Source organism: Durotheca rogersii (assembly GCF_024521655.1).
Source record: "Durotheca rogersii strain YMJ 92031201 chromosome Unknown GGS23scaffold_19, whole genome shotgun sequence".
NCBI lineage: Eukaryota > Fungi > Ascomycota > Sordariomycetes > Xylariales > Xylariaceae > Durotheca > Durotheca rogersii.
The window spans coordinates 377,348-400,787 of NW_026251250.1; the positions used below are offsets into that span (position 1 = coordinate 377,348).

The 23,440-nt window shown below is 54.0% G+C and overlaps 6 protein-coding genes across 6 annotated transcripts; 5 read left to right on the forward strand and 1 right to left on the reverse strand.

Moving 5' to 3' along the window:
- Positions 1-193: 193 nt before the first annotated feature.
- On the forward strand, positions 194-3,797 carry GGS23DRAFT_612180 (putative NRPS-like enzyme; the record flags this gene model as incomplete). The annotated part of the gene is made up of 5 exons (XM_051520465.1): positions 194-229; positions 404-670; positions 730-968; positions 1,028-1,190; positions 1,251-3,797. The coding sequence occupies 5 exons, from the start codon at positions 194-196 to the stop codon at positions 3,744-3,746; spliced, it is 3,201 nt and encodes a 1,066-aa protein (XP_051369914.1). The 3' UTR covers positions 3,747-3,797.
- A 1,337-nt stretch (positions 3,798-5,134) lies between these two features.
- On the forward strand, positions 5,135-12,680 carry GGS23DRAFT_612184 (uncharacterized protein). The gene is made up of 2 exons (XM_051520466.1): positions 5,135-5,722; positions 5,778-12,680. The coding sequence occupies exons 1-2, from the start codon at positions 5,247-5,249 to the stop codon at positions 12,511-12,513; spliced, it is 7,212 nt and encodes a 2,403-aa protein (XP_051369915.1). The 5' UTR covers positions 5,135-5,246; the 3' UTR covers positions 12,514-12,680.
- Positions 12,681-13,124: 444 nt separating this feature from the next.
- On the reverse strand, positions 13,125-14,255 carry GGS23DRAFT_577574 (uncharacterized protein). Its single transcript, XM_051516931.1, has one exon. It carries the CDS (start codon positions 14,128-14,130, stop codon positions 13,300-13,302), a length of 831 nt encoding a protein of 276 aa, XP_051369916.1. The 5' UTR covers positions 14,131-14,255; the 3' UTR covers positions 13,125-13,299.
- A 1,814-nt stretch (positions 14,256-16,069) lies between these two features.
- On the forward strand, positions 16,070-17,972 carry GGS23DRAFT_158085 (uncharacterized protein). Its single transcript, XM_051511409.1, has 3 exons — positions 16,070-17,041; positions 17,148-17,278; positions 17,435-17,972. The coding sequence occupies exons 1-3, from the start codon at positions 16,578-16,580 to the stop codon at positions 17,683-17,685; spliced, it is 846 nt and encodes a 281-aa protein (XP_051369917.1). The 5' UTR covers positions 16,070-16,577; the 3' UTR covers positions 17,686-17,972.
- Positions 17,973-19,769: 1,797 nt separating this feature from the next.
- On the forward strand, positions 19,770-21,255 carry GGS23DRAFT_577579 (uncharacterized protein). The gene is made up of 2 exons (XM_051516932.1): positions 19,770-21,027; positions 21,238-21,255. The coding sequence occupies exon 1, from the start codon at positions 19,799-19,801 to the stop codon at positions 20,990-20,992; it is 1,194 nt and encodes a 397-aa protein (XP_051369918.1). The 5' UTR covers positions 19,770-19,798; the 3' UTR covers positions 20,993-21,027; positions 21,238-21,255.
- Positions 21,256-22,272: 1,017 nt separating this feature from the next.
- GGS23DRAFT_612188 (uncharacterized protein) lies at positions 22,273-22,764 on the forward strand (the record flags this gene model as incomplete). The annotated part of the gene is made up of 1 exon (XM_051520467.1): positions 22,273-22,764. The coding sequence occupies one exon, from the start codon at positions 22,273-22,275 to the stop codon at positions 22,762-22,764; it is 492 nt and encodes a 163-aa protein (XP_051369919.1).
- Positions 22,765-23,440: the final 676 nt, after the last annotated feature.

Genomic DNA, 23,440 nt, shown 5'->3' on the forward strand with positions numbered 1-23,440 from the left:
ATTACAATGGGTGTACGGATTAGTAGAAAGAAGAGACAATTAGTATTACATTAGACCTGGGCATTCGATAGCATATGCACTTTAGCATAAGAAGCACCCAGCGTGCCCTCCTTTCCTCTCCGACTTGCTACGGCTCGCCAGCTTTCCTTTTGCATTCATCTCTCTATCTCTCTCTCTCTCTGTTTCTGGCTACATGGCTGCCGAACACGCGAGTGTTGCCCGTTGGCAGGTGAGCAATATTTGCCTCCCCGTTTTCTGGTTCTCGGTATTTCGTATACGAGGCTCGCTGCAGTAAATACCGCTGGTGCTATATCTTTAGGAGCCTCCCCCCTTCCTCCCTCTCTCAATTCCCGAGTCTGCTGCGCAGTAATAACTCCATTTTTGACGTCGACATCTCTGTTAGGACGACTTATTCCCGCACATCGTGGATCGGTTAGCTCGGGAGACGCCCGATGCTGTATACGGCTTATGGCCCAGCAGCCCGACCACCTACGAGGACGGCTTCCGCACCGTCACATACGCTCAACTGGCCAATGTCGTCAACGGCCTGGCCTGGTGGATTAGCGAGGAACTCGGTCCCGGTCAAGGCCATGAGGTCTTAACGTACATGGGGCCTAATGATGTGCGGCTTACTGCCCTAGCCTTGGCTGCACTTAAGACAGGCTATGTGGTGAGATTTGCGCCGCTCCGTCACCGTCCATGCTCATTCCCTTTCTAACCAGCCGACAGATCTTCTTCACATCACCACGCAACAGCCCCGCAGCACATAAGGGGCTCTTCAGCTCCCTCAAGTGTCGAACCTTGCTAACAACAGACCCAATGCCGCCACTTGCCCTACCCATCCTTGAGACAGTCCAGCCGCGTAAACTCGCGATACCGAGCGTGGGCCAGTTACTCGGACACTCTTATCCGCACTTTGCCTTCGGGAAATCCTTTGAGCAGGGTCGCTGGGATCCTGTTTTGATTTTGTATGTGTTAACGAGGAACGATAGACTGTGGTGCTCGGCTCGTCTCTAATCCCATCTAGGCACACGTCTGGGTCGACGGGCTTACCAAAACCCGTCGTTTGGACTCAGGAATCGGCAAGGCGACACTGCAATGCTACGAGCCATGAACCCCCAGAGGGGTGGACTTCACTCGACCGCACGGTCCAAGGTAAACGGGTGATGTCGACATTGCCTCCGTTCCATGTATGTCAAGCCGAGTTGAACTCATCCTACGTTCGAATTCACTTTCGCTAACTATCTCAGGGGGCCGGCTTAGGACAGTTTTTCCTTTACGCTATCCCCTTCGGGAATGTTGTGATTGCACCAGCAACCACGGCTATTGTTACTGCACGGGGCCTTGTCGATGCCCTCAAACAAACGCCGGCAGACGTAGCTTTACTGGTGCCGTCCGTGGTCGCCGAGTTAGCACAGGCTCCTGAGCTCCTTTCCTACTGCGCAGATCATCTCGAGCTCGTCATTTATATCGGAGGCGACCTGCCGCAAGCCATCGGCGATCGTGTTGCAGCAAGGATGCCTCTGCATGGCCGGTGGGGCACGTCTGAAGTCGGCACCCCCCCACAGATAATATTACCGGCCGGGTCAGGGACGCACGACTGGCATTATATCTATTTCGACCCTTGTGCTGGCGTTGCTTTCGACGAGGTTGTAGATGGTGCCTATGAGTTGGTGATACGGCGTGACGAAGCTCTTGCTGACACCCAAAACGTATTTGCGATACCGGGGCAGCAGCACCTTGAGAAAGAATATCGCACCGGTGATTTGTTTAAGCCACACCCAACTGCGCCCAACGCATGGCGCTGGCAAGCCCGCGCCGACGATATCATAGTCTTTCTTAATGGCGAGAAGTCGAACCCCGTATCCATGGAACAGCATATCTTGAGTCGCAACTCTGATCTTAGCGGCGCTCTCGTCATAGGCTCCCAGCGGTTCCAAGCGGCTCTGTTGATCGAACCGGCAGCGGCAGCAGCTCCCCTGAGTACGGCAGAGCAGGCTGCCTTGATCGAGCGCGTCTGGCCTAGTGTTGACGAGGCGAATCAGATGGCGCCGGCCCATGCGCGAGTCGAAAAGAGGCTGATACTAGTGACTAGCCCTGGCCGACCCATGATTCGAGCAAGCAAGGGAACCATCCAGCGGCCCATCAGTTTGTCTCAATACGCAGCAGAGATCGACAAGCTTTACGCGGACGTTGAGATGACTCTAGAAGATGAACCGACAGATGCGCCACTAGACCTAGCTAATAGAGATGTAGTCGCACTCCGCGTTGTCGAGAGTGTATCGGCTGTTACTGGCTGGTCGAGCCTAGATGATGGTGTTGGTTTCTTTGATCGTGGGATGGACTCTTTACAGGCGCTCCAGATCACACGCGCTCTCCGGCGCAGCCTACACCTCCCTACTCTTGCCTTATCCACAGTCTATCAGAATCCTACGGTTTCCCAGTTAACCTCAGCTCTCTTAGGGGAAGGGAAGGGTCCCGGAGATGAAGACATCATGGCTACATTCTTGGATACGTACCGTGGACTCATCCATCAGATACCGGCATCCAAGTCTCCCTTTCCCGGCCAGGGGTGGGGATTGATCAATGTCATTTTGACGGGCTCTACTGGAACGATAGGCAGATACCTATTACGCGCTCTACTTGATCGTCCAGGGATTGGCCATATCTTTTGTCTTAATCGTGGCAAAGACGGCGGGAGCGCGGCCCAGAGCTCAGGGTTCGCCTCTGCTGGGCTGACGAGGGACGGTCTCAAAAATCGAGTGACTTTCTTAGAGGCGGATTTCGCACACCCCTCACTTGGTCTCGGCAACGCGAGATACGAAGCACTACGCAGCCACGTTAGCCTCATCATCCACAACGCCTGGGCAGTGAATTTCAACCTAGGCCTAGCGTCGTTCCGGCCGCAGTTGGCAGGATTGGTGAACCTATTTAAGCTCTCGGCCACCGCAGAACACCTTATCAAGTTGTTCTTCGTCTCTTCCGTTGGTGCCGTAAGCGGTCGATCAGTCGATGCCGGACCGGCACCCGAGACGGTGCTGGAGTCTTTTGGCATGCCATATGCGAACGGATACTCGCGGAGCAAGTTACTATCCGAGCTCCTCTGCGATACCGCAGCTCGGCATCTGAGGATCCCCGTAACGATTGCGCGCGTGGGTCAAGTGGCCGGAGCTGCCCGCCAAGGTGGCGAGTGGAAACGCTCTGAGTGGTTTCCGAGCCTCGTGATTAGTTCTCTTCACCTCACTTGCTTGCCGGATAGCCTAGGGTCTCAGTTCTCCACGATTGATTGGATCCCTTCCGACCTGCTAGCCGAAACGATGATTGATCTCGCGCTCAACCCCAAGTCCAAGTCAGCGACCAGCTCCGGCGCTGAGGTGTTCAATCTGCGTAACCCTCACACCGTGACATGGGGTGAGGTTTTGCCTACGATCATCGCCGCGGCTCAGGAGCATGTGGGGAAAATACTGCCGGTGGTATCGCCGTCAGCCTGGTTAGGTAGACTGGAGGAAAGCGTGGCAGCCGCGGAGAACGGCGGCAGCGATATGTTGGTTACTGTGGCTTCGTTTAACCCAGCCATGAAACTGCTGGACTTCTATCGCGAAGGGCTATGGTCTCTGGGGGCGGCGTCGAATCCAATGTCAGTAGAATGTGCGCTAGCAGCCAGCGCAACTCTACGTGAAATGTCACCTGTGGGCACCGAGTGGATGCGGAAATGGATTAAGGAGTGGACGTCATCGGCTGAATAAGGGCGTTGTTCCAGAAGACAATAGCGCATCGCCATATTAGTCATATCCAACCCTCGCTCGCTTCAACTAAGTTCATCAAGGATAATGTAAAGAATAACAATAGGAAACTCTTGTGATCTAGGCGCCTTATTATCTTGACCTTCTTTATTAAAGGAGAGACTTGAGAAAGGGGGGATGGTAATACCAATAATATTCGTTAGCATCTCAGTCTGAGCACCAGCCCACGCAGTCGTTCTGACTCCATTAATACTGGTAGTCTGAGTGGCAGCTTATCCTTGCGGGGCCTCATATAATATATATATATGTAGGCTACACTGCCAAACGTAAAACTCATTACTGATTTTTGCTTTGTATTTCACCCAATTACCACCTTATAGCTGTAAACTAGTTACAGCTATAAGATGATACCTAGTTAGGGACCCATAGATCAGCATACCTAAACGTAGCGCATCTGAAAGGGCTACGTGACAATATACTCCAAGCTAGATTGTATCTATATTTATCTTAGTACACTCCAGTTCCCTCGTCAGGATCTGACGCCTCGTGATCAAGGATGTCCCACGGGGAAGGTATTATTGTTGTTGGAAGATTATCCACATATATACACCAAAGCCAGCAGTCATTACCGCAGTTTTGGGGGTTGTCAGTATGAGAAAAGGCATTGTCTCATAGTGCCCGCCCATACTTACAGATATCTCCTGACATAACAAGTTCCCTGAAGGCATTGGATTCACATTACAGGTTCTGTAAAGATCTAGACTTGAAGTTACTGGTATTGAATAGTGGCTTTCCTGAGACATAGCATAATCTCGTATTATTTATGCCCAGTCTTAAGCAGTGAGGATCCAGGTAAGGATAGTAACAATCATGAGTGACACCTGGTAGGCTCAGGGTGATTCTGCTCAAGTCCTTTGCTGATTCTTCCTTGTCTTGGGGGCCACCCTAGTTGATCCTGGATATCACCATTCACTCCACTATCACTGTGGCTCCCCTCTTCCTGTTTCCTAGTGCTTATATTGTTATTGTTTTGTTTCCATCTCCTACCGGCCTGTTCCGGCCCATTCTACGGAGCCGGCTCCGCCTTTTCGGCGAACATACCCACTTTTCCGGAGTAAACACCGGCTGCATTATCTATACCCTCCTGAGGATTGAACTAGCCCCATTCCGCGTAAAATTTCCATCTCCATGTTTCCCTTCTTTTCCAGTCACATCTGTCTTCCTCTCTTCCCCAACCATCATCAGCATTCCATCCACCCATCCACATACACGCGCATATACGCAGATCTCCCTTTCATATGAAAACCTGAATCCTCGGCCCACGAAATTGTGTTGGCTCTCTTGACTCATCCCAAGACTCAATCCGTGGCTCTTGACGGCCGGTTTTCTCCCTCTCTCGATATCACCTCTCAATCTCTTCTGGGATTCACCGTTATCTATCCTCTTTTACCACTACCCCCATCCCTCGAGTAAATCCTTTCAACCGTCCGCACTTCCCTCGCGATGCCACCTAAGCGGAACCCGTATTCTCGCAAGAGACCGGCTGTGAAGCCTGCTGGTGGCAGCAGAGCCGGAAATGCAAAGAAGCATAAGTCCACCCACAAAGATGAAGGCCCATCGAATAATAGGAAAGTCGCGAACGGACTGGACTGGAGTCTCCCACCCATCACAAATGTCGATGCTGCCTTCAAGGACCTAGTGGGACGCCGCAAGGATTCTTTTGATCTCATTGCTGACCACGGAGGCTTTCGTCTCCGAATTGCTACTATGTGCTCCGGCACAGAAGCTCCCATCTTCGCGATGAAAATGCTTCAAGACTCTTATGGCCGATCCAACCCCGGAAAGCAAATTTTGGGATTCGACCATGTCTTCTCTGCCGAGATCGAGGCGTTCAAGCAAGCCTACATTGCCAGAAACGCCGAAGGCAGTATACTATTCAATGACATGAGAGATTTCATCCGCTCTGAAGATGGAAAAGCGTAAGTTAACTTGCCTTCCCCGCTGCTCGTGTGAATGACTAACTGTGATATGTAGCCCCACCGCAATGGGTGCGGTAGAGACCATTCCCGGAGATATTGATGTTCTCATTTCCGGATGCTCCTGTGTCGACTTCTCCAATCTCAACACGCAGAAGCGAAAGGACTTTCTCCATAACCTCTGCGAAAAAAAGGTCTGGAATGACCACGACTTTGAGGAGACCAAAGACGTAGTTGATGGAGCCATTAAAGAGGCTATCAACGACAAGGGTAAAATGGGACAGTCAGGGCAGACGTTCTTTAGCATGCTCCACTATGTTAGAGAGTATACACCCAAGGTGGTCATACTCGAGAATGTCCTAGGCGCACCGTGGTCGGTTGTCGAGAAGATGTGGTTCCCCGCCGTGGGCTACAGCGCCACATACATGCATCTGGATACCAAAGATTATTACATTCCCCAGACACGCCAGCGCGGTTATCTTGTGGCTTTAAGCCGGGATGCCTTTGGAGAAGACTCCGCGCGAGAGATCCTCGACGAGTGGAGAGAGCTTGTCAAGAATCTCGGCCGAAGGGCCTCTGCTCCGATCCTCTCGTGGCTGCTTCCAGCCGCCCATCCTCTAACAGAGAGGGCTCGTCAGGACGACTCCGAGAAGGCATTGATGCCCAGAAAAGCCGACAGCGACTGGAAGAGAAGCAAGGTTCGCCACGCGCGAGTACGGAAACAAGAAAAACTCGGTAACGAGCGCCCGTTGACCCAATGGGGGTCGAGTAACGGGCACAAACGACCGTACGACCGCATGGACCGTCTGGTTCTCCTGACCCAACCTGACCGGGTCCTCGACTGCATTGAGATTTTCTATCTTCGCGGCCTCAAGTCAGGTCTCCAGATTGACGGTCGACGATATAAATTTGATATGCTCTTCAAAAGCCGAATCTACGATCTCAGCCAGAATATAGACCGAAATCTCGGAAGCGTGCCGCTTGGGATGGCCGGCTGTATTACTCCTTCGGGAATCCACTGGGTCACCGATCAAAACAGGATCCTGTCGGGTTTCGAGACATTGGTCATGCAAGGGCTGCCGCTATCACGGCTCGATTTTGCCACGGAAACCCAGGACAACCTAAGGGATCTTGCCGGCAACGCGATGACCACCACTGTAGTCGGTGCTGCCTTCATCTCCACGTTAATCGCAGTGGACAGACATTATGGAAGCCAGACCGACACCAAAGCCGACGGCTGGATCGGACCCTTCCCTACGATTACCTCCTCCTTCAACTTTGGTGTGAAGGCTCATGCCCCTATTATGGGATTTGAATGGAAGAGCGTTGCAGACTTCAGCACAACTTCTGCTTCGACTACCGATATTCCGTCCTTATACACGTTGCATAAGAGATGTCGACGTTACTGTTTTTGCAATAGAGCAGCAAAATACAGTACTGTTGACTTCCGTCGATGCACGGTATGCTCTACTATCCGATGCCGATGGTGCTCGGGCAACCCGGAACACTACGTCGAATACGCGAGCAGGCCACCAGACTTCCTGCTGCTGTCCGAGGTGGAACACAAGGTAATGTCATACTTGCCGAGCACCATCATAAAGTCGATCGTAATGGAATCTACACCGAATCAACCTCAATACCCTGGACCAGCCATTATCGGGGACTCGGCAATCATGACTCATCTCGCATCGGCAGTATTCTATTACCACCACATACACATAACCGAGATTATCACCGTCTGCTACACCGCAGAAGGCGGCCTTGAGCTGAGGGCCGTGCTGTCTGAAGAAGGCCTCACCTGGTATATGCACCTCGATGCCTGGGGTGATCTCGGAAGGGGCTTCAGGGCGGCCCATGGCATAACCATAACTCAACTGGCACAGCCTGTTGCGAAGGCAAGGCTAGACCCTGCCTTGAAGTTCACCTTGCCAACGAACGAGTCCTGGATGTTCTGGTGCTTCAAGGCCATACCAGTTGAGGTGGAAGTCTCGAAACAACACGGCAACGACCAACTGGAAATCGTTACGATTTCAACGAGAGAAGAAGTAGACAACCTCGGATTCTATCCCGAAATTATGGAACTCATGCCCTCGATCTGCGGTTTATACGAACACCGACGAAAATGCGACGCCCCCGAAAAGAGTCTTTATGTAAACTCCCTCAATGAGAGACGTTTATTTCTGTTCAAGGACACAACCAGGACAGGAATGCCAAGTCAGGATAGCTGGGTTGTTTCGCACGACTGCCGTCCGTTAGAGATTCACGAATACCGAGAAGTCCTGATCAAGTTTGCGTCTGGTGTCGATCTCCATGAGGGGGCTAAGGCGACGACTGTGAAAGCTACCGTCGACGGGTTTTGGATGCCACCGCAGGCTTTCAAACTTGTCCGGGGTCCCGAAAAGTACAGCGAAATCCTACGAGGAGTCGAAATGCTGAAGGTATTACAATCCAAATACAGGCTGGTCAAGCCTCTGGATCCAGTGCAATGCGTCCTCATGGATGCTCGCATCGCGCGACACTCAGTGTGCGATACAAACGATATAATCAAGAAGTATAGGTACCTCGCAGAGAACGAGACAGACGACGGTTGGGTGACCGTGGAGCCATTCGAGCTTCACCACCTATATGACTTTATCTCGCATTTGAATGTTAAAGTGGCCAATATCGAGGATCTGAAGGTCTGCTTTGAGATGATGGATGCTGCCGCCTACAACGAGTCGAGGGAGACTAAGTCCTTCTATAAGGGAGCCCCCCCGTCATTGCCACAGATCCGATGGGTTCGAACCGGGTCCAAATATATTGCCCATCATCACTCGCATGAGATCGCAGCTTTTGAGAGCGAGATGAAGGCCCAGCTCCCCCCTTTCGAAGTGAGAGTTCAAGTCGTGCCACATCCGGCTGTTCCGCCGGACATGTATACCGTTTCTATACGGTATCTGGTGAATCCCAAGGGCCCAGCCTACAAGGCCCTTTCGTATTTACCGCAACGAGACGAAATGGGAGTGGAGGTTCATGCCTACACTCGAGTCGAAACCAACGTTGTGACGTCCGAAAACTTGCAGATACGTTCAGAAACTTCCGGAGGGGATACGAACAGACACACATTCCAGCCGTTCTTTAAGTCGTTGCGCGGACTCCCCACTAAACCCCTTGCTGAAGACTCTCGAATGTCATCATTCAACGGGAAATTGAGTACGTCACAAACACGATCTCTTGGGTGGATGCTCTCGCGCGAGAGGGGTTCTCCTGTCTTCACGGAACATGAGATCGAGGAGTCGATCGAGCCTCATCTAAAACTGCGACTCGTCGGTTGTGCCCAACGCAAGATCTGTCGCCGTGGAGGTGTCCTCGCAGATGACGTTGGCTATGGCAAGACGGTAGTGACACTCGCACTGATCCACTGCCAGGAAGAATTCGACATGGCAGAATCTATCGAGCGACGGGCCGCCGAAAATCCGCACTGTAGACACCTCAAGGCGTCTCTGATCATCGTGCCCCCCCATTTGGTCGACCAGTGGGCTGAACAAGCCGTCAAGTTCGTTCCCGCCAGCGAAAGACACATAGTTACGATAAAGACCGTGTCGGACCTGGAGGACGACAGGGAAATGTCGCTGCTACGACGGTTGGACGACGCTCGACTTATCATAGTGAGCAACGATATTTTCGGCCAGGTAGACTATCACTTCAACTTGGCCAAGAATGCGGGATGTCTCGACCCGCCCTTCGAACTCCTCCAGGAGCGCGGAAAAACCAAAGGCAGAGCGCTCCGCGACTGGTACAAAGAGGCGCTATCGACCGCTTCCAAGTATACAAGTCGGCTATTGGTCTTGAAGGAAAGCGAATCCGGAGATGAAGAGGGCCTCAGGGAACTGCATGTGGACATGAGTGAAAACTTTGATGTGCAGGTGCGGATTCAATCCAGTTTCACGGAAGACTTCAACAATAATCAGCCGCATCGGGCGCCTGAAGGCAAAGCCTCTGAAAGATCTCGAGACGTTAAGGGCAAGGGTAAGGGTAAAGGACGAAAGGAACCCTCGAAAGAGGTCGATAACCCCGAGAACCTCGACGACGAGGATAACGACGCTACGGGTCAAAGCCCAAAGCTCACCCAGAAATTCCCCTCCGAAAAGGGTATCTCAGACAGCTTCACCCATATTTTCGAGGCTTTCAGCTTCGCCCGCGTGATCTACGACGAATTTTCCTATGACAATTTCCCGACGGCGCTCTTCGTCCAACATTCTCGAGCTTATTCGAAATGGGTTCTGTCAGCGACACCGCCGACGAGAAACCTCGCGGCGGTGTGCGGTATCGCAGATCTTGTGGATATTCATATCGCGCGACCGATGCGCCGTCGTCTGGGGGTCCCCCGGATCACGCAAGGACCCGAGCTTGGAGAGCAGAGCAACGCCGAGAGGCTGTTGGCCCACAAGGAATTTTCGTCTGACCAGTGTATACGCGAGCGGCACGAGAAAGGAGAGGAGTTCCTCCGAGAATTCGCCACGTCCAACCCCTTAGACCGGGATCTCGCCGGTGGCGTCACGGTTGAAGAGGTGGTGATCGTCTGCGAGATGAACCGCAACGAATCCATCCACTACCTGGACCTGCAGCAAGAGTTACGGGCCTGCGGCTTCGATGCCGACCTGCTTCCTGGCAAGTCTCGCGCCTTGCTAGCCCCTATAATTGGTCACCAGTGGCACGGCAATGGAAGGGCCGTTGGTACGAAGGCACTTCTCCTGCTCGCGTCGCTGGGGAAACGGGAAGAATCACAACAGTCGGAATCTCTCCTCCTGAGTCACCGCAAGTTTCTCCTCCGGAGCGCTCTGGCCACTTTGAAGGCAAACGCGGACAAAGTGATCTGGCTTTGTAACCGGATCCTTTCCCACGCGAAGGAACGCCAATTCGACAACGCGAAGAGTGTCATAGGCGACGTTTGCACACTGTTCAGAGGAATCCTGGCCGGTGATACCGCACAGTGCGGCGGAATTCACCCTTGGGCATGTATACATAACCAGGTATTTTCCAGGTCACCCAGGACCGACGACCAGCAGGATACAAATACCCCCTCTCCCCGACCGGAATTCGTTCTTAAGCGCGACGCGGACTTCCTCCGCGCTCTCAATTACATGAGGTCCACGCCTTGGACCTCATATTACAAGCTGAAACCCGATCAACTCAACGATCTGGGTGAGAACGAGGCACTAAACCTAGTGCTAGACGTCTGCCGCGTCTACGGGGACCAACTCCCCGGATTGAAGGACAAGGAGCCTCGAGACGCCCTGCGGGGCCTCGTCGAGAACGACGAGGCCGAACTCACCGTAGCGGCGAAGGCTCACAACGATAAAATGACCAAGGGGACGGCGGCGAGCGTCCCCTCATTTTACAACACAATCCGCGGAGAGGCGTCCAACGTGAGGAAGACCAAGGTCTTCTTCCAAGAGCTCTGCCGTGGTGCCGGCATCCTCTTCGACGACAGCGAGAAGGTGGACGAGCTCTCTCGTCGATGGGATTCGCACAAGGCCGGCACTTTAGACGATTCCGACTACGTTGGTTTCGACGACTGCCGGCTGCTGAAGCCCGAGAGGTTCCCCATCTTCGGCAGGGAGGTGCAAGCTCGCGGCGCCAAGTTCACGTGGTCCGGGAACGACGTCAGCGACACCTCCCTGCAGCTCCGAAAGGCTCTGGATCAGGTCGTTTACGCCCTGAAACAGAAGAGGATCGTCGAGAACCTCACTTCCTGTGAGAAGGAGGGTCGGTGCGATGGGTGTGGCCTCGTCAAGCCCACCCAGCGGCTACACTTTGTCCCGGAGTGCGGCCACCTCATCTGCGCCGACCATCTCCACGCTGAGCTCTGCGGTGACTTAGGCCCCGATGGCCCGACGCGGTGCCCGTCGCAGCTTCGCGGTACGACGATACCGATGTCGAAGCTGGGCGGCGCCCAGCGGACGCTGGACCCGGACATGCCGGGCCGGCAGCCCCCGCCTCCCGCTCCCCCATCTCGCGCAACCGACGACGGCAGCCTCGCGGCGCTCAGCTCGAAGTCTCAGATGATCGTGGACACGATCAGACGAATCCCAGACGACGAGTTCGCGTTGCTGTTCGTGCAGTTCGACCCGCAGATGGAGGAGCTCAAGCGGGCGCTCGACCTGGCCGGGATCGAGTACACGACGGCGCCGGTGGGGGCGGCCGACCTGAAGCCGCTGGACGACCTGCCGCGGCTGCGGGTCTCGGACCTGCGGGCGCGGTGCGGCGAGCGGGGCCTGCCCGTCGACGGGGCGGCCAAGACGCTCGTCCAGCGGCTGCGGGACTGGCAGGCGCAGCAGGAGCGGCGCGGCGTCGCGGCGGCGGCGGCGGATCCCAAGGTCCGCCTCCTCAAGCTCAACGACGCGACGTCGGCCGGGACCAACCTGCAGTACGCGAACCACGTGCTGTTCGCGAGCCCGCTGCTGGCGGGCACGCAGGAGGAGTGGGACGCGTACACGCGCCAGGCGCGGGGCCGGTGCGTGCGCTTCGGGCAGCGCCGCACTGTGCACGTGTACCACTTCGTGGCGGCGGGCACGATCGAGGTCGACGTGCTGGAGCTGCGGCGTCGGGCCCGGGTGCGCGTCGCGCCGGGCCGGGCCGTCGGCGTGCTCGAGTCGTGCCCGCCCAGCCGCCTGCAAGCGACCGGGGAGGACGCCGAGGACGGGGATGCCAAGCAGGACGACGACAGCGTCAGCTCGACGCTCGGCCAGCATGACGTCTGGAGGGCCATGAACGAGCAGAATTGGCTCACCACGGTGGGCATCGAGTATTGACGCGTCGTCGTCTTCGCCTTCGGGTTTTGTGCGGGGTATCCGCGGGGTGGTGGGAGGGACAAGGTATGTTTTGTCTCTTCGGGGCATGGTACAGGCGGCTTTGGGTGATGAGGCTAACCGAGCACGCTGTCTAGGGACACAATCTGTTGCATAGGGTGGTTGGGGAGGGGAGGGAGGGAGGGAGGGACAGAATGGAAATGGCTTCCTATGGGGGTGTATAGGAAATGGGATGGGTCGAAAACACGCGGTATAGTCACGATTGCGGAATTCATCCTTCCAATTCCGGTACAGTCACAGGATCCCAGGACAATTTCTCTGTCCCTACATGCAAAGACGGGGTGTCGCCTCATAATTTCAGAGTCTGCGAGCGTTTCCGCGCAGGCCTGAGATAGTTCCGACATGAGACCCCGACACTATTATATCTCCCAGCACACCCGAGCAAATACTGCACACAGATGGATGTCGACACGAGAGAGCTTAGGAAAACGGCAAACGGCCGTATCTTTCGTTACGTCGGAGCGGATTTCTCTGCTCTGAGGCCAATGCAACTTCGGTTCTTGTGCCATCAATTTCGGTGTTCGAGACTGGCGTTCATCCTACTCTGCGTGAAGTCCTTAAAGAACGAACGAGGTCGCTAGACACGCAGGCGCCTTATCTCGGACAGGAAGAGAGGGAAGGGGAGGGGAAGGGGGGAGGGGAGGATCTCGAGTTCATAGTCTTGGTAGAGGACCAAACAGATCGCACACCTAATTATCGATTCCTATGGCTCCTTCGGCACCCACACCGTTATCCTTGAGGGGTTGGAACTACCTTCGTTCGCACGCATTCTCCCTCGAGCACCACCTCCTGGCAGTCCTCGATGGGGACGTCGTTGGCGAACTGTATGACGACGAAGTCGATAGCTGACCCGGGGGTTCCCAGGGCGGCCATGGGCGCGTGCCACGTCCCCGCGCCATACGTCACAGCCTGCGCGCCCGTCGCTACGAACGCGCGCAGCTGCTGTACGTCAGGCATGCCGGGGCCTGGCAACCCGTCTTTGTGGCTGCGAGGTGGCGTTGGCAGTGAGGAGTCCCTTTCGTTGCCACTGTCATCTGGGGGTAGGCTCGGCGCGACAATGACGAGATACCGCGTGCTCGAGGCGGAGGCACCTAGCGGCACGAAAGTCTGGGTTGTGAAAGGGTGCCGCTCGAGCAGGCCGACCTCGAGTAGGCTTGCCCCGTCTCCTGTACCATTTTCCGGGTCAGGGGCAAGCTGCCGCGCACCGCATACGAAGATGGTGGTGCGTGGCTCGCCGCCGAGAAGCCTCTCTGCCTTATCCGCCTTATCGCTGCTAGAAGAAGCCGCAGCGACAGCAGCAGCAGCAGTGGGGGAGAATTGGGCATATAAGTTTCTTAGGGGCGGCGCAATCTTCCGATATTGGATGGCAGTCCTCTGGTTGGCAGAGACAGCGCCAAAATCAGGAAGAAGCGGAGGGTTCGTATGGGCGTCATTCGGCTGGGGATGAACGTCAGGGGCCGGATTCGCAAGCACGGCGCCGAAGGGGGCAAAGGCCACGGCAGTCAGAGGCTCGGCTACGATGGTGAGGGGATGCGAGAGGGTGAGCACGCGAATAATCATGGTGCTCAGAGGGGATCAAAATGTATCTCTCATAGGCAACGCAGATGTATCTCAGATTCTTTTATTTCGGACATTGTCGTCTGTCAGGTAGCCACATGTGTCCCAGCCCGGAACGTGAAGAAGATAAAAAGGACGGTTGGCGATAAGCCCAGGAATGATATCGTCTTACATAATCCGCAATATGCGATATAGGTACGGGGGTACATATCGCGGGCGGGGTGGAACGGCTTGTGGATTTTAGGCATCCCATTGGCTCATCTTTGTCGACTTACCTTTGTTGACTGAACAACTGGAGCAGCGATTGCCTATTCACAGTTGAAAGCTCCTTGGAATCCCTGAGTAACCTGATATTCGCTGTAAAAGGAGCTGTATTTGAGCTCCTCAATTGGCAGTTCGAGCTCCTAGTTTTATCCTCCTAATTGATCAGCACTTCAGGTTCGGCTTCTTACATTTCGTATGCTTAGATGACTAAATGCTTACGAAGTAGTAGGAAGCGAGCTAGCCAAAACGCACAGGCCAGCGGAGTCTCGGCAGCTGGTTAGTCGTGTTAGCGTTTGGCTGCCAACTGCAGGGAAAATTGTATCGTGTGCTAGCAATTTTCACTGTAGGACCAGGCTGCCATGTCACCCCACTCCATATACCACCCCATCCACCCTCGATATGCTCAGCCAAAATCGTCTCTCACCATCAACATAAGTCTACTCTCATTTCTCTTCTGAAAAATCGCCAATAAATTCCAGGAGTCGAAATCCTCAAGCGCCCGCTATCCTCAAGTTTGTGCTGTTGCATTGTTTGTTTCAGCGTTGCGTCGTGTCTGGCTTAGCTCTACGTGGTCAGGTAACATAGGTAGGTTACCAATCCCCAGCCCGCGATCGCGTTACCTGGTTACCTAATCTCCGCGCGAGCAGTCATCCACCATTTCTCGGGATACCGTCCGTCTACCAGTAGGCATATCGAATCCGGTTCACCTTGTTTGAAAACTCCATGGCGGACGACCGAAAGTCGTACCTATGCGGCCTTGTCCGCGTGGGGGGGAGGAGGGAGGCACCGCGGCCGACAGAAGACAGGGGCCTAGGAGGTGTCGAATTCTCGCCCAGGTCGTCATTCGCGAGCTCCAGAGCTGCAACGCCAGCTGCGCAACCGGAAACAGTATCGCCGCCACCTCGCGCGAACTTGAATAACCCGGAGCTGAGTGGATTCTACTCTCCGCGGGCACCCCCCGTGGTATCGGCCCCTGATCCCTTACGGGAACTCAGAGGGTATTACGCCCCCAGGCTTGCCGCCACTCCACCGCCGAGAGCTACCGCCGCCAAAACCACAGGCTATTCATGATGCTTTCGATTCTTAATTTTGAGTCATGGATGTATCCCACATTGCCTCCCTGGGGACATCGAGCGTGGAATGGAAGTACGGCGCCTTCGCGTCACTTGGCTCTAGCTGGAGCTTACATGACAGGTACGAGAGAGAAGAATCTCGCGTGGCGGCACACTTACGGCCTCATAAATGGAGCGTGACGAGGCGAAAATTTTGTTCTCCTTCCTTAAACCTTGGCGTATAATCTCGAAGACCCCCTATGACTAGGACGTGGGCCGCATTCCCGTTTGCTGGGATTCTTGAATAATCTAACTAATCAACTAGATATACCTGCGCCCTCTCCCCTTTGCTTATTCTCCTCGACGCCATCTTTCCACATTAATATCGTCCTACCGACAACCAGGGCGCTCCCGGCTTGATTAATCATTCCTACGGCAGATTATATTTCCGCCACACAATCCGGGCCTAGGGCAAGATCATGGCCTAGTCTTTCAAGTGAAAGTGAGAGCCAGTCTGAGATTTCTCCATTCAACTCCCCGGCCATAGGGTCACTAAGTCATCTAGGCTCTCGTAGACCAGGCTGATCACTAAGTCAATAGAGATAGTTCTTCATCACCTTGTCAGCGCCACGGATGTCCCCAACGCAGACAGGCAATCAAGATATTAATATGTTTGGTCGCACTGACCTTTGTGACCTGTTCGGCAACATTCCGAGCGGACCCGCCCTACAAATGACGGGTAATACAGGCTGAGATCAGACAAGTGGCAGCGTTGTAACATGGGCTAGCTCTGTGGATAACACGGCGTCGACAATTATTAGCCAGTCCACTGTCGAAAACAAGCCAGTTGTAGATGCATCTGTCATTCTCGGAGGGCAGTTGGAAAATGCTCGGCTACCGTGTCTTGGGGTGCGGTAGGAAACCCCAGTGATATTAGCAAACCCTTCTCTCTCTCTGCCATTTCTCATTTCGCGGTCAGTTCCCGTAACAATCAACATCAAGTGCGAAAATGCGCAATTAAGTCCTCTTCAAGACCACGTCGACATCTCTACCGGGATCCATTTCTGACTCATTAAATCGGGAACGATTATCCGTGAGTATACATGAGTCAAACACGGTAACACTCTGGTATCGATGCCCTCTAAAAGAGCGCGGGACCCCCACGGCGCTGGTTCGCGGACAAGGCCGCGCGCGAGGACCAGAGCAGTCAGCTTTTCCGACACGACCGCCGTCCAATTTCCGGACGGCTCTACGACCCAGGAACCCACCCACCGCCTAATTACCTCTGACGGCGCTGCGGCGCAGATGCAATCCGCGCAGGATCAGGCCCAGGAGGAGCAGCAGCACCAGCCAGCTAGCATGTCGGCCGCCGGTAGCCTACCTGGAGGCCCACCACAGAACCCTCCGCCTCCGGCGACAGGCGCCCCGGCTGGAGGAGAGGACGATGATGGCAATCCCGGTAACCCCGACCCTACCACACCTTCTGATAATGCAACATCAGTACCTGCGCCTCCGCCTCCAGCTGGACCTGGCGCGGCGGCTGCGGCGGCTGCGGCGGCTGGCCGAGGCCCGCAGCTGTACTACGTTTCTAGCGGAGGGTAAGTACCGTCTCTGTCGGATGTGCCCTTATGAGCATATCGCCAGAGACGCAATTCCCCCGATCGGAGAGACAGATGACGCTGACTAGCGTTGGCCAACTCCTAGATTGCCCCCAGGCAGCCGGGACGGATTCGTCTTGAACACGCCAAACGGGCCCGTCCTTTGGGTAAATCCGGCTGTCGCGGGGCCCCAGCAGCCTCCGCTGTCGACGCCGCCGGTTAACACCAGCCTGTGGTGTAAGTTGGATTCCATTTCTCTCTCTTTTTGCTTTGCTTTTTGTGCCCCTCTCCCTCCTGCCCCCGGATGGGTTCTTCTCGTATTTCAATCCTGTTATGGGACCGTTACTTCACTACTGACGTAGACGACGTGGAAACAACTAACTACGGGGATAGTCAACTCCAACCGATCGGCGCCGTTCTTCCTTCCCGGATCACCCCAGATCATGAACCCGCCTATGCCCCCTCCGCCGTACCCACCCGGCACGTTTGGCTCCCCGGTTCCCGGCCCCCCTGCACCCCCCGGCTCTGCTGCTCCGCCTGCGGCCGGCCCCGTCGCTTATGTTGTCAGCGGCACGTCACCGCACGGCCAGCAGGTCCTTCACTTTCCGAATGGCACGACAGCGCCCTATTACTACTTCTTGTGAGGCGGCAGCAGGGATGCGTATGCCTACAGCGTCCACGTTCTGCAATCGGGACCACGGTGATCGACGGGCGTCGCTACTCTATGAGAGGCGAGTCGTGACGGATACACTTGCATGGACATACAAGATGAGATCTGATAAAGCATGGAGGATAGTTGAACTTAGCTATAGCTATTCGGCTTACTTAATGTTACAGCACCCTGGGATATGAGTAACGAGGGACAGCATCCCCACTTTAATGGAGTAGAAACTATGAGTAGAGTCTAGATAGATAGGACAATATTAATTCGCAGTGATATAATCACGAGCAGGCAATCAGCCATACTTGTCCTAGCAAAGGCGTAAACGGCGGTTGACAAACAAGATAGCGCCATGTTTGGATCTACTATGCTTCATACGTATGCTAAATGAACACAGTGCGGGATACATACGTGTATGTGGGCTTGGAGTAATACAATTACACCCGCTGCCCTACAGGCATACTCCATGCGGGTACCGTGTCGGTTCCCACTATTACAGTGCTTCCAACCAAGTCCACAAGTTTTACCCTCTGGTGGTCTTCCTGTGTTTGTTGGCTTCTGGTCTGATGCGAACAGTGATTATTTGGGGTTTACCTATAGGTACCGTGCGCATTCCTTGGACGCCAGCAGTGAGCACCTCCAGCAGAGAAAGAAAGAAATACGAACTGCCCGCACTGTACGGCATCCAGTGAGGTGTGGTGGGAGACGAAATCAGGCACTGTGGGCGTGTTCACGCGGCCAACTCATGTTTATTTCTGCGTCTGGCGCGTGCCAATCAGCAGCGGTCGCGCATCCCAAAACGGTAGGTGGGGTTGCGTGTCTTTGTACCTAGGTATCGTCTGCAAGAACCTCGTTGATCGTGCGCCTGGCTGTAATTAATAGGGGGTGGAAGCCCCTAGAGAGGACCATAGATACGTCGAGGCATGAAGGAAAATAAACATGGGTGCAGTCCTGCAGTTGCTGTGCCTAGAATGTGAGGGTTCCCCAATGTCACAGAGAAGAAGGTACTACCTTACGAAGCACCTCTCATCTTGGAATGCCCATAGCTGATAGGTATAGGTAGGTACATGTTGCGCCCTGCGCAAATATCCGGTTACATCATGGAGCTAGAGCAACCCTTAGGCCAAATACGAAGCCGACCTCGCCGCCGGCACCCTCTCCCACGACCACAAGGTGGGCCGGGTGGCAAAGAGGTCGGGACCCGATGGGCCGCATGAGATCCCGTCGTCGTCGTCTCCGTAGACGTGGCAGGAGAAGCCATAGTACCGGTCGCCCCAGGCCCTAAGATGCGCCAACTCAACCACACCCAACAGGAGAGTATGTCACGTCAATCTGCGCTTTGAGGATTTCTCATCTTCTCTAGGTTCCTATCTATCGCCGCTTTAGCCCGAACAGTGATGATCCCGGTAATACACGTTGAGGTCTCGCGAACCCCCACCGACTCATCGACCCCTCGGCCGACGGGGAGAGGGAACAGCGATGACCCGAACGTTTCCGGGCGAGGATGTTGTTACCGAGCCACGCATGGACGCGTTTCGAGACCGAGCAGCCCGAAAGGGGACACCGAGAGAGGGGACACTGATACCTATTGTGAGTCGCCATGAGCGCCAGTGGTATGTGGAGCTATAGAGCTATCGAAGAGGAAGACAGGGGGGTTGGCAGGATGGGCGACGAAGGAAGCCTAAGAAAAGCGGGCCACGCGACAAACAACAGGGCCCCTTCGTCGTCTGTGGCCAGTGCTATGGCTGGTGCTGTCCAGTGGCCTACAGGCAGGTTAGGTACCTGTAGGCACCTCTAGACAGGTACTTGTAGGCAGGGTTGAAAAAAAAAGTTTAAGTGTTTAAGTTAAGTTTCTATTTTTAAAAACTCAAGTTAAGTTAAGTTTCCTTGAAACTTAACTTAAACCCTTTTTTTTGCAACCCTGGATATAGGTAGGTAGGTACCCACCTGCTAGGTACGTACTCGGACGCGTGGCGCTCCCTCCAGGGCTATACCCACACATAAAACACCTATGGCCAGCTACCTACCGGCAACTTTTACCCCTCTGCTCATCATCATCCTCTTTTCCCTCGACAACGCCGCGTCCCTCCGCCAGCATGGGCCAAGATTTCGATATCGCGGCCCCTCACTCGAGGCTATACATGCGCGGAAGCAGGTTCGGCGAAATTCTTTTCGATGGGTCGATGGACTCACTCGTGGACCTGCTCGCCGTCCCTGTCCGACCGGTCCTCTCCCCTATTTCCGGCCGCGGCGCCTCTACATCAGCAGAGGCCCGAGATACCCACGTGGGAGAACATCCAAAGCGCAAAGCCGATGGCGAAGTTCATGCCGACTGCCCTCGACACCACAAGCTGGCCAAAGTAAAGAGCAGCGGCCGAGAGGGTGAAGCCAACGCCGATCGTCCCGTCACCATCTCCCATCTTCCTGTAGAAATCCTCCTAGAGATTTTTGCCCAAGTCGAACTCGTCCCGGACCTCGTCTGCCTCGGCCTGGCAAATCGGCGCCTTTGGGCCATCGCTCGAGAATGCCTCCATGATTATTACCAGTCCTTCCTGCGTCAATGGGCAGGTAAACGTATCGTCTGTGTGGGAGAATACACCAAACCCGGCGACTACCCCCCGGGACTATTCTCGGAAGAGGAGGTACAGGAACTAGGTCAAACGACACTCGGCCAGCTATATAATGGCCAACTGTGTGACGACCTCGAGTACATAGATCCTAACGAGCCGGTCACCCTTGCCCACTTCACCTGGGACTACGTTTCCGGCATAGAAAGGAGCTATGGTCATGATTTGTACCTCGAGTCGACAAATATATTCATTGCTTGCCAAGAACGAGACCCCCGTGACCCTGGATTAAAGTTGGCATGTAAGGACATCCGGATCCCCGATACGGACTTCTACCCCAAGGACCAACGGTGGATTCTTAGAAACTTGACAACGAAGGAGTTTGTCCGCTCGGAATCCATTGCGATCAAGCCAGAGCTTATCTACGGCCCTACCATCTATGGTATAGGCTTTGGCGAAGTGCTCTTGTCGCGCATCTGCTGGTCATCAGATGATTTCCTCGCAATGGACCCGAAAATCTCATCACGGATCTACAGGGGAGTGTGGGCCGGGCACCGCTTCGATATTACCACCGTTACGAAGCATAGAGACGAGACGGAGGGAGAGCCCTGGAGCGATGTGAGCGAGGAAGTGGCAAAGGAGATTGCGGAGATCTGGGAGAGCGAATTCGGTCCCAAATGGCGTGAGGTCGTCTGCAAAGAGGCGAGGGGGGGGCCATGGTAACACCCGCGAGGGCCTGTTTCACCCAAGCAGGAGAGGTAGGAGTCTACATTTTCCCTTGTGACAAAGGACTAGCACCTATGTACGGGCGTCGGAACCGAGAGCGAGACGGCCACACTGAGTTCTGCTGGGATGGATACTCCGTCGTCCTACCATATGACACGTCACTTTTCTCTCAATAAGAATCAACAACATTTAATCAATGCTTCTAATTAGGGTCTGCACTAACGAATGTCCTCACGGGATAGTCTCATCCTCATGTAACGGAAGTTGAGAAACGTAGTTCGTATGAAGGAATCCACCATAAGATCCCCTGAGGTCACGACGTAGGGGCGCGCAAGTTAAGAAAAGCTACCGCACATTTCCAGGTAGGTAAGACTCGTTAGTTAAACGGAGGCTTTGGCGGCTCCCCTTTTCGTCCTGGAGTCCAAGATATGGATTTCCGCTTGCCATTCTGCCGTGGCTCCCAAAGTCACTCGTTAATTGTGCTAGGGAAGGTGTTCGGCCCAAGTAATGACTTACTAGGAAATAGGATAGCATTGACTACAGGTATCATAGGCAGGAGGCTTCATTTAGGGGGAAGAGGCGGGGCATAGTTCATAATAGATCCCGAGGTCAACTAAAGCATCACCCGCTATTACAAAGTTATAATTCACCACCAACATCATGGATTCTCCATTTTCAAGACGAACCCATATTATGTTTCACCACCATTATATACCCATCTCTCCAGTAATCTCCTGCAAACCTTGGTCACACTCAACGTATCCTAGATATGGAGACCTTTTAGGACTTCGCGTACACTTCTCCATAACCATATCCTATCCTGCCAATTTTTCAAGAGTTTAACGAGCTGCCTTTTGATTTCATTTTTAGCATCATCATGACTTGTCCACGGTCTCGATATATAGATCCCGACTACTATATTATATCACTTGTGAACCTCAAACAGAAACGTCAACCAGCCCCTAGTACCCAAGGTCCCCCGACAACCTTAGCATAAAGCCCCAAGGTGAATAACAATGTTGTAGGCCTGCAACTTTATTGATATAACATTTTATTGCGTATTCTGGCAAGTTGAATCCTGCCTATCTGCAGAGATAAAAGACGTAACCAAGACAACAGGTATTTCGGCAATTTGGGTGCTCCTGAATCTACCCCTCTTGTATTGAACCAGAACCTAGTCCACATTTCCTTTCAAGTCTCGCAGGCACCCTCATCGCACTATTCTTCTCTGTTCTGATCCGCAATACACTCTCAACAAAGCATGTAATTTCGCAACAATGGCCAGTGCCAGACCCACGGTTCTCATATTTTCCCATGGGGGCATCGACGGCGGGCATGGAAACATTAAATATGCAGCCAACACCTATCAGGCGGAATTCTGCGAGCCGACTGTTACTCCCATCCAGCTTCTTGAGGACCACCCAGCCGTACAAGCTATTTGGATTGTCGATCATGACATAATGCTCTCCATACATAAGCATATCTCGGACAGAGTCGTCAACTATGCCGGCAATGGCGGAACAGTCATTCTCGGCGGCTGGTTCTCCAGCACCATGAGCCCCCGCGTCTTCAGCAGGTGGATGGAAAAAGCATGGAACTTGCCCTGGCGATGCGGCGAGGTCAGAACCGCCACTGTTTTCCTTCGGGACCCTGCCATCGGCCCGCACCCCAACTGGCAACACGCTCTGGCACGTTCATACCACCAGAAGAGCACGTTCCTCAAGAATGTTTCGCCCACGGAGTCATGGTACACATCGGTCCTTGCATAGGGCTCTACGGAGACCCAAGCTTCCGTCGCCTTCGCTAGAGTTGGCAGCGGCTGGTTAGGCTGGACTGGTGAGGTCTTCAATTCAATCGAGACGAACTCTGCAGTACGTGCCATGATGAGATTAAATGCAGAGGAAGGAGATGACGCATCCAGACAAATCCACCACCAGCTATCCAACATGGCCATACAGGAAGGGCCATCCACGCCAGACGTAAGACGAGAGATGGGATCCTGACCATGTCTCGAATGCTGCACATGGTAATAATGGGTTGACACGCTGTTGAGCTCGACTAGCGGATAAAGCTGGCTGGGCCAGAACACAGGTATAATACCCCAAAATCAGTCTTCACCGAGACGATAATAAATTAATTATCCCCTTTCAAGAACCCAGCTGGCTGCGCAACACATGAACACCTAGAAACAAGCTCAATAGATATGATCCTGGGTGGTAGTGCCGACTTGTTGGACTTGTAACCTCTCACACATACTACACCTACGCAAATACACGCTCCATACTGACGCATATATTCTTATAACCCCGACGTGGATAGATCCTGAGGGGCTATTTGGGGAGTACATGATGCTGCCAAGCCATCTCGAGGGTCACCAACGGCAACTAACCGCCGTTACCTGATGTTTTGGCATCTAACTAGACCTGTGGAACCGCCAGAGCGAGG

Coding starts and splice junctions, on each gene's coding strand:
- GGS23DRAFT_577574 (XM_051516931.1), bottom strand. CDS start 14,130: ATGATTATTCGCGTGCTCACCCTCTCGCATCCCCTCACCATCGTAGCC.
- GGS23DRAFT_577579 (XM_051516932.1), top strand. CDS start 19,799: ATGGGCCAAGATTTCGATATCGCGGCCCCTCACTCGAGGCTATACATG.
- GGS23DRAFT_612184 (XM_051520466.1), top strand. CDS start 5,247: ATGCCACCTAAGCGGAACCCGTATTCTCGCAAGAGACCGGCTGTGAAG. Junction 5,723..5,777: donor CGCTCTGAAGATGGAAAAGC/GTAAGTTAACTT, acceptor TGTGATATGTAG/CCCCACCGCAATGGGTGCGG.
- GGS23DRAFT_158085 (XM_051511409.1), top strand. CDS start 16,578: ATGCCCTCTAAAAGAGCGCGGGACCCCCACGGCGCTGGTTCGCGGACA. Junction 17,042..17,147: donor TACTACGTTTCTAGCGGAGG/GTAAGTACCGTC, acceptor GCCAACTCCTAG/ATTGCCCCCAGGCAGCCGGG. Junction 17,279..17,434: donor GGTTAACACCAGCCTGTGGT/GTAAGTTGGATT, acceptor CTACGGGGATAG/TCAACTCCAACCGATCGGCG.